The sequence below is a fragment of the Pristis pectinata genome, chromosome 2 (assembly GCF_009764475.1).
Source record: "Pristis pectinata isolate sPriPec2 chromosome 2, sPriPec2.1.pri, whole genome shotgun sequence".
Classification (NCBI taxonomy): domain Eukaryota; kingdom Metazoa; phylum Chordata; class Chondrichthyes; order Rhinopristiformes; family Pristidae; genus Pristis; species Pristis pectinata.
In genome coordinates, this window is record NC_067406.1 from 1,260,707 (window position 1) to 1,272,980 (window position 12,274).

The 12,274-nt window shown below is 44.4% G+C and overlaps 2 protein-coding genes and 1 long non-coding RNA gene across 4 annotated transcripts in view; 1 reads left to right on the forward strand and 2 right to left on the reverse strand.

The window, feature by feature from the left end:
- LOC127567466 (uncharacterized) overlaps positions 1-7,698 on the reverse strand; it is a 31,834-nt gene extending 24,136 nt beyond the window's left edge. Inside the window, exon 1 of the long non-coding RNA XR_007955878.1 lies at positions 7,584-7,698. This is a non-coding gene — a long non-coding RNA (uncharacterized LOC127567466). The remainder of the gene's footprint in view (positions 1-7,583) is intronic.
- LOC127567459 (uncharacterized) overlaps positions 1-12,274 on the forward strand; it is a 453,787-nt gene that overhangs the window by 11,314 nt on the left and 430,199 nt on the right. The window lies entirely within an intron of this gene.
- LOC127579796 (disintegrin and metalloproteinase domain-containing protein 12-like) overlaps positions 11,057-12,274 on the reverse strand; it is a 78,440-nt gene continuing 77,222 nt past the window's right edge. Inside the window, exon 19 of the mRNA XM_052032738.1 lies at positions 11,057-11,140. Coding sequence (XP_051888698.1) covers positions 11,057-11,140 — 84 coding nt within the window. The remainder of the gene's footprint in view (positions 11,141-12,274) is intronic.

Below are 12,274 nucleotides of genomic sequence, written 5' to 3' on the forward strand. Positions count from 1 at the left end.
TTTACTCAGAGAGTGGTGAGTGTGTGGAATGGGCTGCCGGCAACGGTGGTGAAGGCGGATACAATAGAGTTCTTTAAGACACTGTTAGATAGGTACATGGAGCTGAGAAAAATAGACGGCTATGGGTAAGCCTAGTAATTTCTAAGGTTGGGACATGTTTGGCACAGCTTTGTGGGCCGAAGGGCCTGAATTGTGCTGTAGGTTTTCTATGTTTCTATGAAAAGGACTGTGACTACCTACCTTATCCATGCATCTCATAATTTTATAAACTTCTGTAAGATCATCCCTCAACATCCTACATTTCAGTGAGAATAAGCCCAGCCTATTCAGTCTCTCCTTATAACTCAAGCCATCCAGTCCAGGCAACGTTACTGTGAATCTTTCCTGCACCCTCTCTACCTCAAACACATCCTTCCTGTAGTGTGGCAACTGGAATGACACACAATGCTCCAAATGCAGCCTAACCAATGATTTTACAACTGTAACATGAAGTTCCAACTCCTATACTCAATGCCTTGGCTGATGAAGGCATATGTCCTATTCCAGGGGAGCAGTAAGGAAATTGTCCCATTGAAGTGTGGGATCGGTACGGGATGTGTCCTGTTGAAGTGTGGGATTGGTACAGGATGTGTCCGGTTGAAGTGTGGGATCGGTACGGGATGTGTCCCTTTGAAGTGTGGGATCGGTACGGGATGTATCCCGTTGATGTGTGGGAGCAGTATAGAATGTTCCCATTCAGGGGAAGCTGGACAGAGCGGTGTCCCATTGCAGCAGATCCTGACAGGAGGTTTTAGAGTTTTTGTTAGCCACAGGCGGTACAGAAGGCCCCACGTTTGCTAATGTTGTTCCTTTATTTAAGAAGGGCAGCAGGGATAAGCCATTCACTGGCGGGTAATTGAACGGAAATCTAACCAGTGGTGTACCGCAGGGATCGGTGTTGGGATCTTTGTTTGTAATATGTATAAATGACTTGGATAAGGATATAAGGGCTATGATTAGTAGATATGCAGACACATGAAAATTGGTGGAGTTGCAGATGGTGAAGAAGGTTGTCCAAGGTTACAGAGGGACATCAAGCAGCTGAAAAGTTGGGCGGAGTGACGGCAGATGGAGTTTAATCCAGACAAGTGTGAGGTCAAATTCTGGTGGGACGTGCAGAGTACATGGCAGGGACCTCAGGAGAGTTGATGTCCAGAGAGGTCCATAGCTTGCTGCAAGTGCCGACGTAGGTGGATAGGTTACGATAAAGGCATTGGTATGCTTGCCTTCATGGGCCAAGGCATAGAATATAAGAATTGGGATATCACATTGGAGCTGTACAAAACATTGGCTGGACAGCACCTATTGTGTGCAGTTCTGGTCGCCAGACAACTGGAAGGATATGGTAGCAATACAGAGAGTGCAGAAGAGATTCACCAGCGTGTTGCCTGGAATGGAGGGCTATAGTTATATTACATAGATAGGATATTTTTTCTAGGGCAGAAGAGGGCACATTTAAGGTGAAAGGGGAGAAATTTAAAGGAGATCTGATAGATATGTTTTTCACACAGATGGTGGTGGTTATCTAGAACGAGCTGCCTGAGATGGTATTTGGACAGAGTGGAGGGATAAGGGCCTAAAGCAAGTAAATGGGATCAGCATAGGTAAGCACCACAGTCAGTGTGGATAAGGTGAGCTGATAGAGCTCCTTTTTGTGCTGCACATTTCTAGGATTCTATGTAACTACAGGCTGGTGAGCCTTACATCAGTGGTAGGAAACTTATTGGAGAAAACTCTACAGGACAGGATTTATGTAAGTTTGGGAAGGCAAGGACACATTGGGGATACTCAGTGTGGCTCTGTGCAGTGGAAATCCTGTCTCTGATTTGACTGAGTTTTTTGAAGAGGTAACAAAGGCTGGTGAGCCTTACATCAGTGGTAGGAAACTTATTGGAGAAAACTCTACAGGACAGGATTTATGTAAGTTTGGGAAGGCAAGGACACATTGGGGATACTCAGTGTGGCTCTGTGCAGTGGAAATCCTGTCTCTGATTTGACTGAGTTTTTTGAAGAGGTAACAAAGGTGGGAATAAGTTTGCAGATGACACAGAAATTGGTAGGGTTGTGGATAGTGAAGAAGGTTGTCAAAGGATACAGCAAGATGTAGGTTAACTGCAGATATGGGCGGAGAGATGGCAGATGGAGTTTAATTTGGAGTGTGAGTTGTTACATTTTGGGAGGTCAAACGTAAGGGGGAAGTATACAGTAAACGGCAGATCCTTAAGGAGCACTGATGTATAGAGAGATCTTGGGGTCAAAGTCCCTGAAAGTGGCCTCACAAGTATAGAGGGTGGTTCAGAAGGCATATGGCATGCTTGCCTTCATCGGTCAGAGCATTAACTTTAAGAGTCAGGAAACCGTGCTACACCTGTACAAAACTTTGGTTAGGCCACATTTGGAGTATTGTGTGCAGGAGAGGTTGGACAGACTTGGATTGTTTTCTCTGGAGCATCACAAGCTGAGGGGAGACTGATAGAAGTTCATAAAATTATGAGAGGCATAGATAGGGTAGACAGCCAGAGTCTTTTTCCTAGGGTAGAAATGTCAAATACTAGAGGACATATCTTTAAGGTGAGAAGGGGAAAGTTTAAAGATTTTGTACGTAAAGAATGATGTGTCTGGAGCTCTTTTAAGGTGAGAGGGGAGAAATTTAAAGGAGAACTGAGAGATCTCCTCTCACCTTTCACTACCAGGGGTGGTGGTGGAAGCAGACATGATAGTGGCACTTAAGAGGCATTTAGACAGGCACATGAACATGCAGGGAATGGAGGGATATGTATCGTGCGGACAGATGTAGACTCAGCCATCTCCCGAAAGACCTGTACCTGTGCTGTGCTCTTCTATGTTCTTGGGGTCCAAGTTCATAGCTTACTGAAAGTGTCCATGCAAGTAGATAGGATAGTAAAGAAGGTGTATGGCATGCTTGCCTCCATTGGTTGGGGAATTGAGTATAAGAGTCAGGAAATCATGCTGCAGAAAAATAAAACTTTGGTTAGGCCACCCATTTGGATTATTGTGTGCAGTCTTGTCACCCATTACAGGAAGGGTGGGGAGGCTTTGGAGAGGGTGCAGAAGAGGTTCACCAGGATGCTGCCTGGATTGGAGGGTATTGTTATGGACTAGGTTACTATTGGTGAATGTCCCTTTAAGATAGAGCATAGTGGTGTGTGTGTGTGTGTGTGTGTGTGTGTGTGTGTGTGTGTGTGTGTGTGTGTGTGTGTGTGTGTGTGTGTGTGGCGTGCTTACGTCAACAGAAGATAAAGGACGTAATGATGTTTTTGGAGCAGCCAGTCAGGAGAGAGAGAGAGAAGAGAGCGAGAGACACCAGCCTGCTAGCTTCTCTATCGATGGATGAGAAACAGTAACTGTGTCTGTCACTACAATCCACGTATGGATTTTTGGAGTAATCCAGTGGAGTCCACTTTGTCATTAACCTGTAGAGGGAAACAGGTATTTGTGTGGACGACCACATCTCAGATGCTTTTCGGGGTGGCAGATACTTCAGAACCAAGCAGTGGAGTTCACTTTGTTACTAACCTGTAGAGGGAAACAGGTATTTGTGTGGACGGCCACGATTCGAGAGCCTTTCAGAGTGAGGCAGATGCGGTGGAGTGGTCACTGCTGAGTAGACACTGAGGTGTCATTTGGGTTCCATCGTGGAACATTTGGATTTCGTATTTACTCTCTCTATGTTCTCTATATCTACGTCTTATCTTCAGACAACGGTGGTTGTTGAAGAAGCCTTTGCTCACATTTCACCTTATGGCTTGCGGAACTGAACTTTAAGAACCATTCCTGGACCTGGAGTTTGGGACTTTGCCACACACGCACGAAGAGTTTAGTTTTGGGGGTTAATGTTCAAGGTTTAACATTTTTACTTCTAACATTCTAACATTTTTACTTTTATTTTTCTTATTATCATAAGTAGCTATTAATAAAGTTGTTTTTAACACCAAATCATGACTTGGTGTGTTTCTTTTGTTGCTGGTTCATAACAGTATGAGCTATAAGGAGAGGTTGGACAAACTTGGATTGTGAAACAAAGGACTGCAGATGCTGGAATCTAGCTGAAAAACATGATGATGCTGGAGGAACTCAGCAGGCCAGGCAGCATCCGTGGAGAAAAGCAAGTGGTCAACGTTTCGGGTCAGGAACCTTCTTCAGGACTGACAAATGTGGAGCATCAGAGGAAGACCTGATAGAAGTTTACTAGATTATGAGAGACATAGATAGGGCTATGAGGCATGATAGTCAAAATCTTTTTCCCAAGGTGGAAATGTCAAGCACTAGAGGGCATGCATTTGAAGTGAGAGGGGGAGAGTTTAAAGGAGATGCGCGGGCCAAGTTTATTTTACACAGAGGGTGGGATGTGTGTGGAACGGGCTGCTGGGGGGACTAGCAGAAGCAGATACAATAGAACATAGAACAATTACAGCACAGTTCAGGCATTTTGGCCCACAAAGCTGAGCCAAACATGTCCCTACCCTAGAAATTACTAGGCTTACCCATAGCCCTCTATTTCACTCAGCTCCATGTACCTATCTAACAGTCTCTTGAAAGGCCCTATCGTATCCGCCTCCACCACCGTTGCCGGCAGCCCATTCCATGCACTCACCGCTCTCTGAGTAAAAAACTTACCCCTGACATCTCCTCTATACCTACTCCCCAGCACCTTAAACCTGTGTTCTCTTGTGGCCACCATTTCAGCCCTGGGGAAAAGCCTCTGACTATATACCCGATCAATACCTCTCATCATCTTATACACCTCTATCAGGTCCCCCCTCATCCTCCGTCTCTCCAAGGAGAAAAGGCCGAGTTCCCTCAACCTGCTTCATAAGGCATGCTCCGCATCCCAGACAGCATCCTTGTAAATCTCCTCTGCACCCTCCCTATTGCTTCCACATCCTTCCTGTAGTGAGGTGACCAGAACTGAGCACAGTACTCCAAGTGGGGTCTGACCAGGGACCTATATAGCTGCAACAATACCTCCCGGCTCCTAAGTTCAATTCCCTGATCGATGAAGGACAATACACCATATGCCTTCTTAACTACAGAGTCAACCTGCGCAGCCGCTTTGAGCGTCCGATGGACTCAGACCCAAAGATCCCTCTGATCCTCCACACTGACAAGAGTCCTACCATTAAGACTATATTCTGCCAACATATTTAACCTACCAAAATGAACCACTTCACACTTATATGGGTTGAACTGCATCCTACCTATATCCCTCTGTAACCTTTGACAGCCCACCAAACTATCCACAACACCCCCAACCTTTGTTTTTCTGCAAACTTACTAACCCACCCCTCCACTTCCTCATCCAGGTCATTTATAAAAATCACAAATAGTAAGGGTCCCAGTACAGATCCCTGAGGTACACCACTGGTCACCGACCTCCATGCAGAATACGACCCCTCAACAACCACTCTTTGCCTTCTGTGGGCCAGCCAGTCCTGGATCCACACTGCAACGTTCCCTTGGATCCCATGTCTCCTCACCTTCTCCATAAGCCTCGCATGGGGTACCTTATCAATCACCTTGCTGAAATCCATATACACTACATCTACTGCTCTCCCTTCATCAATGTGCTTAGTCACATCCTCAAAAAATACAATCAGGCTCGTAAGGCAGGACCTGCCCTTGACAAAGCCATGCTGACTATTCCTAATCATATTATACCTCTCCAAATGTTCATAAATCCTGACTCTCAGGATCTTCTCCATCAGCTTACCAACCACTGAGGTAAGACTCACCGGTCTATAATTCCCTGGGCTATTCCTACTCCCCTTCTTGAATAAGGGAACAACATCCGCAACCCTCCAATCTTCTGGAACCTCTCCCGTATCCATCGACGATGCAAAGATCATCGTCAGAGGCTCCGCAATCTCCTCCCTCACCTCCCACAGCAACCTGGGGTACATCTCATCCGGTCCCGGTGACTTATCAAACTTGATGCTTTCCAAAAGTTTCAGCACCACCTCTTTTCTAATATCTACATGCTCAAGCTTTTCAGTCCATTGCAAGTCCCCACTACAATCCCCCAGATCTTTTTCCGTAGTGAATACTGACGTAAAGTATTCATTAAGTACCTCTGTTATTTCTTCCGGATCCATACACACTTTCCCACTGCTGCACTTGATAGGCCCTATCCTTTCATATTTCATCCTCTTACTCTTCACATACTCGTAGAACACCTTGGGGTTTTCCTTAATCCTGCCCGCCAAGGCCTTCTCATGTCCCCTTCTGGCTCTTCTAATCTCTTTCTTAAGTTCCTTCCTTTTAGCCTTGTACTCTTCCAGGTCTCTAACATTACCTAGCTCTCTGTACCTTTTGTATGCTTTTCTTTTCCTTTTGACTAGACTTATTATAGCCTTCATACACCACAGTTCCTGTATCTTATCACGACTCCCCTGTCTCATTTGCCACATATCTTCCGTACTTTTCCCAGAGAACATCTGTTCCCAATTTAATCTTCCAATTTCCTGCCTGAGAGCCTCATAATTCCCTTTACTCCAAGTAAACGCCTTTCTAGCTTGTCTGTTCCCATCCCCCTCCAGTGCTAACGTAAAGGATATAGAATTATGATCACTATCACCAAAATGTTCACCCACGGAGAGATCTGACACCTGACCAGGTTCATTTCCCAATATCAAATCAAGCACAGCCTCTCCTCTTGTAGGTCTATCTACATACTGTGTCAAGAACCTTTCCTGAACACACCTAACAAACTCCACCCCATCCAAACCCCTCACTGTCTGGAGATGCCAATCGATGTTTGGGAAATTAAAATCTCCCATCACAACAACTCTTATTCTCACACCTTTCTAGGATCTGCTTCCCTATCTGCTCCTCAATAACCCTGTCACTATTGGGCGGCCTATAAAAAACACCCAGCACCGTTATTGACCCCTTCCTGTTCCTAACCTCCACCCACAGAGACTCCGTAGACAATCCCTCCACAACGTCCACCTTTTCCGCAGCCGTGGCATTTAATAGTGGCAATTAAGAGGCTGTTAGACACATGAATGTGCAGGGAGTGAAGGGATATGGAGCATGTGCAGGCAGAAGGGATTTAGTTCAATTCAGCATCATGTTCAGCACAGACACGGTGGGCTGAAGGGCCTGTTCCTGTGCTGCACTGTACTGTTCTATGTTTATGTTAACTTTTTCGAGTCTTCTGGTACCTTTCCTGTGGCTAACAAAGATGCAGAAATCTCTAACAGCTCCTAATAGTATCCTCCATTGTTTCCCATAGCATCCTGGAATTGATCTCATCCGGTCCTGTGAACTTATCAACCTTTATGCGTTCCATGATATTTAACACCTCCCCCCGCTTAATGACGTTTTCAATCATCTGTTTTTATTTCAGATTTCCACATCTAGTTTTTTCCTTTTCCTTCTGTTATATGTCCATCTTTGTTTCATTTTACTCTCAATCCTTTTGGTCTTCAAGTGAAGCAGTAAAACACTCAAGGTTTACTAAGTAGAGTGGAGAACAACCTAGAAGGCAGAAGAATGACTAACAAGTTAGTGAACATAACTACCTCTTTTTAAAGCTCTGCCAGGTCCACTGTCCTTGCTGCCACCTCGCCCACTTTTCTTACAAAAGGGTGGAGCCCAGCCGTCATCACAGTGACAGTTGTTGTTGTTGTTGCAAACCTGAAAAAAAAGCAAAGCATTTAAATTCTCGTCAACAGAATTGCAAAATAAGCAAAAAGTGAGGCAGTTAAAAAACATCTTAAAAGGATAATGTTACTCTCAGTTCTGTCTATTAGCTCAGTTCACAATCGCAGCTGTCAGGCAGCAGCCCAGGAACTCCAGGATGTGCCAGGAAGTGAACTCACTTGCACCAGCTCCTGTGTGGGAGAGGATGGTGTGGTTGGCCAAGAATTCCAGTGTTCAGATATGATTGAGAAACACCCTACAGGAGGGTCAGGAACACAGAACGGTGCAGCATAGGAACAGGCCCTTCAGCACACCATGTCTGTAGCAACCATGCTGCCAATTTAAATTCCTCATGATTGCCTGCGTGTGCTCTGTATCCCTCCGTTCCCTGTCTGCTCATGTGTCCGTCTGAATTCCTCTTAAACATTGCTATCGTATCTGCTTCATCCACCTCCCCTGGCAGTGCATTCCAGGCACCCCCACTCTCTAGGTAAAAAACTTACCTCATCATAAATAACCTTTAAAGTGACCCCCCTCACCTTAAAGCTATGTCCTCTAGCATCCTCTCCAAAGCTAAATCAGTAAATCGGTTCATTGTTGTCACCTGTACTGAGGTACAGTGAAAAACTTTGTTTTGCATCCCATCCATGCAGATCATTACAACAGTGCATTGAGGTAGTGCACGGGAAATCCTTCCTGTAGTGGGGTGACCAGAACCACACGCAACACTCCAAGTGCGGCCGAGTCAAAGTTTTATACATCTGCAACATGTCTTCCTGACTTCTATACTCAATACCCTGACCAGTGAGGGCAAGCATGCCATACACATTCTTTACCACCCGATCTACTTGTGTTGCCACTTTTAGGGAGCTATGGACTTGAACCACAAGATCCCTCAGTGCATCAATGCTGTTAAGGGTCCTGCCATTAACTGTGTACTCCCAAAGATGGTGCCGGAGCGTGGCGACTTGTTGCAAGCTGCTCTCTGCAGATTCACTCATTACTTTTGCTATAATCGTTCTGCTCTTTTAACTTTAAATTCTATGTCACTAAGTATATTCTGTATTCTGTTTTTTTTACCCTGTACTACCTCAATGCATTGATCTGTGTGAACGGTATGCAAGACAAGTTTTTGTATGTGACAATGATAAACCAATTCCAACAGTTTCCCCTTACATTAGATCTCCCAAAGTGTATCACCTCACACTTGCTTGGATTAAACTCCATTTTGGTATTGGTATTGGTTTATTATTATCACTTGTACCAAGGCACAGTGAAAAACTTGTCTTACATACTGTTCATACAGATCAATTCATTACACAGTGCATTCAGATAGTGTGGGGTAAAAACAATAACAGAATACAGAGTAAAGTGTTACAGCTACAGAGAAAGTGCAGTGCAGGCAGACAATAAGGTGCAAGGTCATAGCAAGGTAGACTGTGAGGTCAAGAGTCCATCTTATCACAGTGGGATAGAAGCTGTCCTTGAGCCTGGTCCACTTGCCATTTCTCCAACCATGTCTGTAACTGACCTATATTCTGCTGTATCCTTTGACAGCCCTCCACACTGTCCACAACACCACCAATCTTGTGTCATTTGCAAACTTACTAACCCACCCATTTACATTTTCATCCAAGTCATTCACATACATCACAAACAACAGAGGCCCCAGCACGAATCGTTGTGGACCAATGGTCATGGACATGAACTACAATAGCACTCTTCCACCATGACCCTCTGCCTTCTATGACCAAGCCAATTCTGAATCCAAACTACCAAGGCACCTGAACATTCTGGATGAGCCTACCATGAGGGATCTTGTCGAATGCCTTTCTAAAATCTACGGAGACAACATCCACGGCCCTTCCCTCATCAATCACCCTTGTCATCTCAAAAAACGTAATCAAGTTAGTAAGACATGACTTGCCCCACACAAAGTCATGGAGATTGTCCCTAATCAGCTCATGTTTTACCAAATGCATGTCATTCCTATCCCTAAGAATCCTCTTCAATAGCTTCTTTATTACTGATGTGAGACTCACCAGCCTATAATTTCCTGGATTGTCCCTATTTCCCTTCTTGAACAAAGGAACAACATTGGCTGCTCTCCAGCCCTACAGGACCTTGCTTGTTGCTAGTGAGGATTCAAAGATCTTCATCAAGGCCCCAGCAATCTCGTCTCTTGCCTCTCTCAATAATCAGGGGTATATCCCATCGGGCCCTGCGGACTTATCCACGTTAATGTTCTTCAAGAGACCCAACACTACCTCCTCCTTTATCTTACCATGCCCTAGCAAACTAGCACACTCCACACTGATCTCCCTATCCTCCACATCCTTCTCCTTCATAAATACCAACGAAAAGTACTCAATAATGAGCTCACCCACATCCTCCGCTTCCAAGCACATGTTCCCTTCTTTATCCTTGAGTGGTCCTACCCTCTCCCTAGTTATCCTCTTGTTTTCAATGTAAGTATAAAATGCCTTGGGATTCTCTTTAATCCTACTTGCCAAGGACATTTCATGACCCCTTTTGGCCTTCCTAATCCCCTTTGCATGTCCTCCACAGTGAAGACATGCAAAAAATTAATTACCCTCTTTGTCATTTCTTTGTTTTCTGTTATCACTGCACCAGCCCCATTCTCCAGATGTGCCAGACCTACCGTAGCCGTCTTGTGCATATTTCTAGCCCCATAGAAACTTCTACTCCTTGTTTTGATATTACACAAGTTTTCCTCAAATTCAATTTTCTCTCTTCTTATGAGCATTTTAGTCTTTTGTTGCTGGATCCTAAAAGCCTTCTTATCTTGTAGCCTACCTACCACTAGTCCTTGCCACTTTGCACTATATCAACTTATCATTATCCTTGATGTCCAAGTATTAAGAAGGCAAATGGCATGTTACCCTTTATTGCACAAGGGCTGGAGTTTAAGAACAGGGAGGTTTATTACAGTTGTACAGGGTGTTAGTGAGGCAAATTCCTTGTATGATAGACTTGTTATATTAAGAGAGGCTTTACACTTGGTTATGTATTCCTTTGAGTTTAGAAGAAAGAGAAGAGACCTTAGTTAAACATATAAGATCTGAAGGGGATAGACAGGGTAGATGTTGAGATGTTTTCAGTAGTGGGAGAATCACAAACAAAGGGACATGGTTCCAAAAGCCCGAGAGAATGGTGGAGGCCGGACCATTAAACATATTTAAGGTGGAGATAGATAAATATTTGAAAGATGTAGGAAGTTGGGGTTCTGGTGAACGGGCACAGAGGAGACGTTGAGTGCTGCATAGATCAGCCGTCATATTGAATGGTGGGGCCCATTCCTGCTCCTATTTTCTCATGTTCTTGTGCAATGTCATACCCCCTTGTTGTTGCAGGTCTTGTCACAGCTTTCCACATCGAACAGTGCCACATCCTGGCACTTGCCATCAATACAGGCCTGTGAACAGAAGAAGGGAGCGTGAGTATATCACAGACATTAGCTTTTACAGCTGTTCATCAGGATCATCAGGACACAAGATGTCGGAGCAGAAACGGGCCTTTACTATCAAGGCAGTTTCTTACCTTCGTTCGGTGAGGAGTGCAGAAGGGCTTGTCTCTTAAACGTTGTAATTGTATCTGATTACACCACCTCCTCTCCTCCTCTGACATCACACTCCAGATATCAACCACTCTCTGTGTAAAAAAAAGCTTACCCCTCAGATCCCCTTTAAAACTCCTTCCTCTCACAAACCTATGCCCTCTTGTTTTTGACACCCCTATAATGGGAAAAAAGATTTTGACTCTCTACCCTATCTATTCCTCTCAATATCTTATGTACTTCTCTATCAGGTCACCCCTCAGCCTCCTTTGCTCCAGTGAAAACAATACCAGCCAATCCAATCTCTCCCCAGAACTGAAAACCTCCAATCCAGGCAACATCCTGATGAATCTCCTCTGCTCTCTCTCCAGTGAAACCACGTCCTTTCCGTAGTGTGGTGACTAAAACTGTACACAGTATTCCAAGTGTGGTCTAACCAGTATTTTAAGTTGCAACATTACATTCAACTCCTATATTCTATGCCCCTACCTTTGAAATCAAGCATGCCACATGCCTGATTTGCCAACCTATTGACCTGTGATGCCTCTTTCAGGGAACTATGGACCTCTAGGTCTCTCTGTTCGTCAACACTCCTTAGTGCCCTGTCCTGTCCTGATGCAGGGTTTCGACCCAAAACATCAACAATTCCTTTCATCCCACAGATGCTGCTCGACCTGCCGAGTTCCTCCTGCAGGTTGTGTGTTGTTCCTTTGTGCCCTGTACATGTTCTAACCCTATTTGACTTCTCAAAATGTATCATCTCACACTTGTTGGGATTAACTTCCTTTCTTTTTCAATCTTTTTATTAAATTTCAAATTAATACATATAACAATAGTAATTATACACACGGTGTGAAGAGATCAGGATTACAGTAATAACAGTTGACATATACAAACACAGGGAGTAAAATATATAATCTGAACCTCCCAGTCTCTTACTAAATGAACATGATACAAAAGAATTTGAAAAGAAATTTGATTATGTGAAAAGAG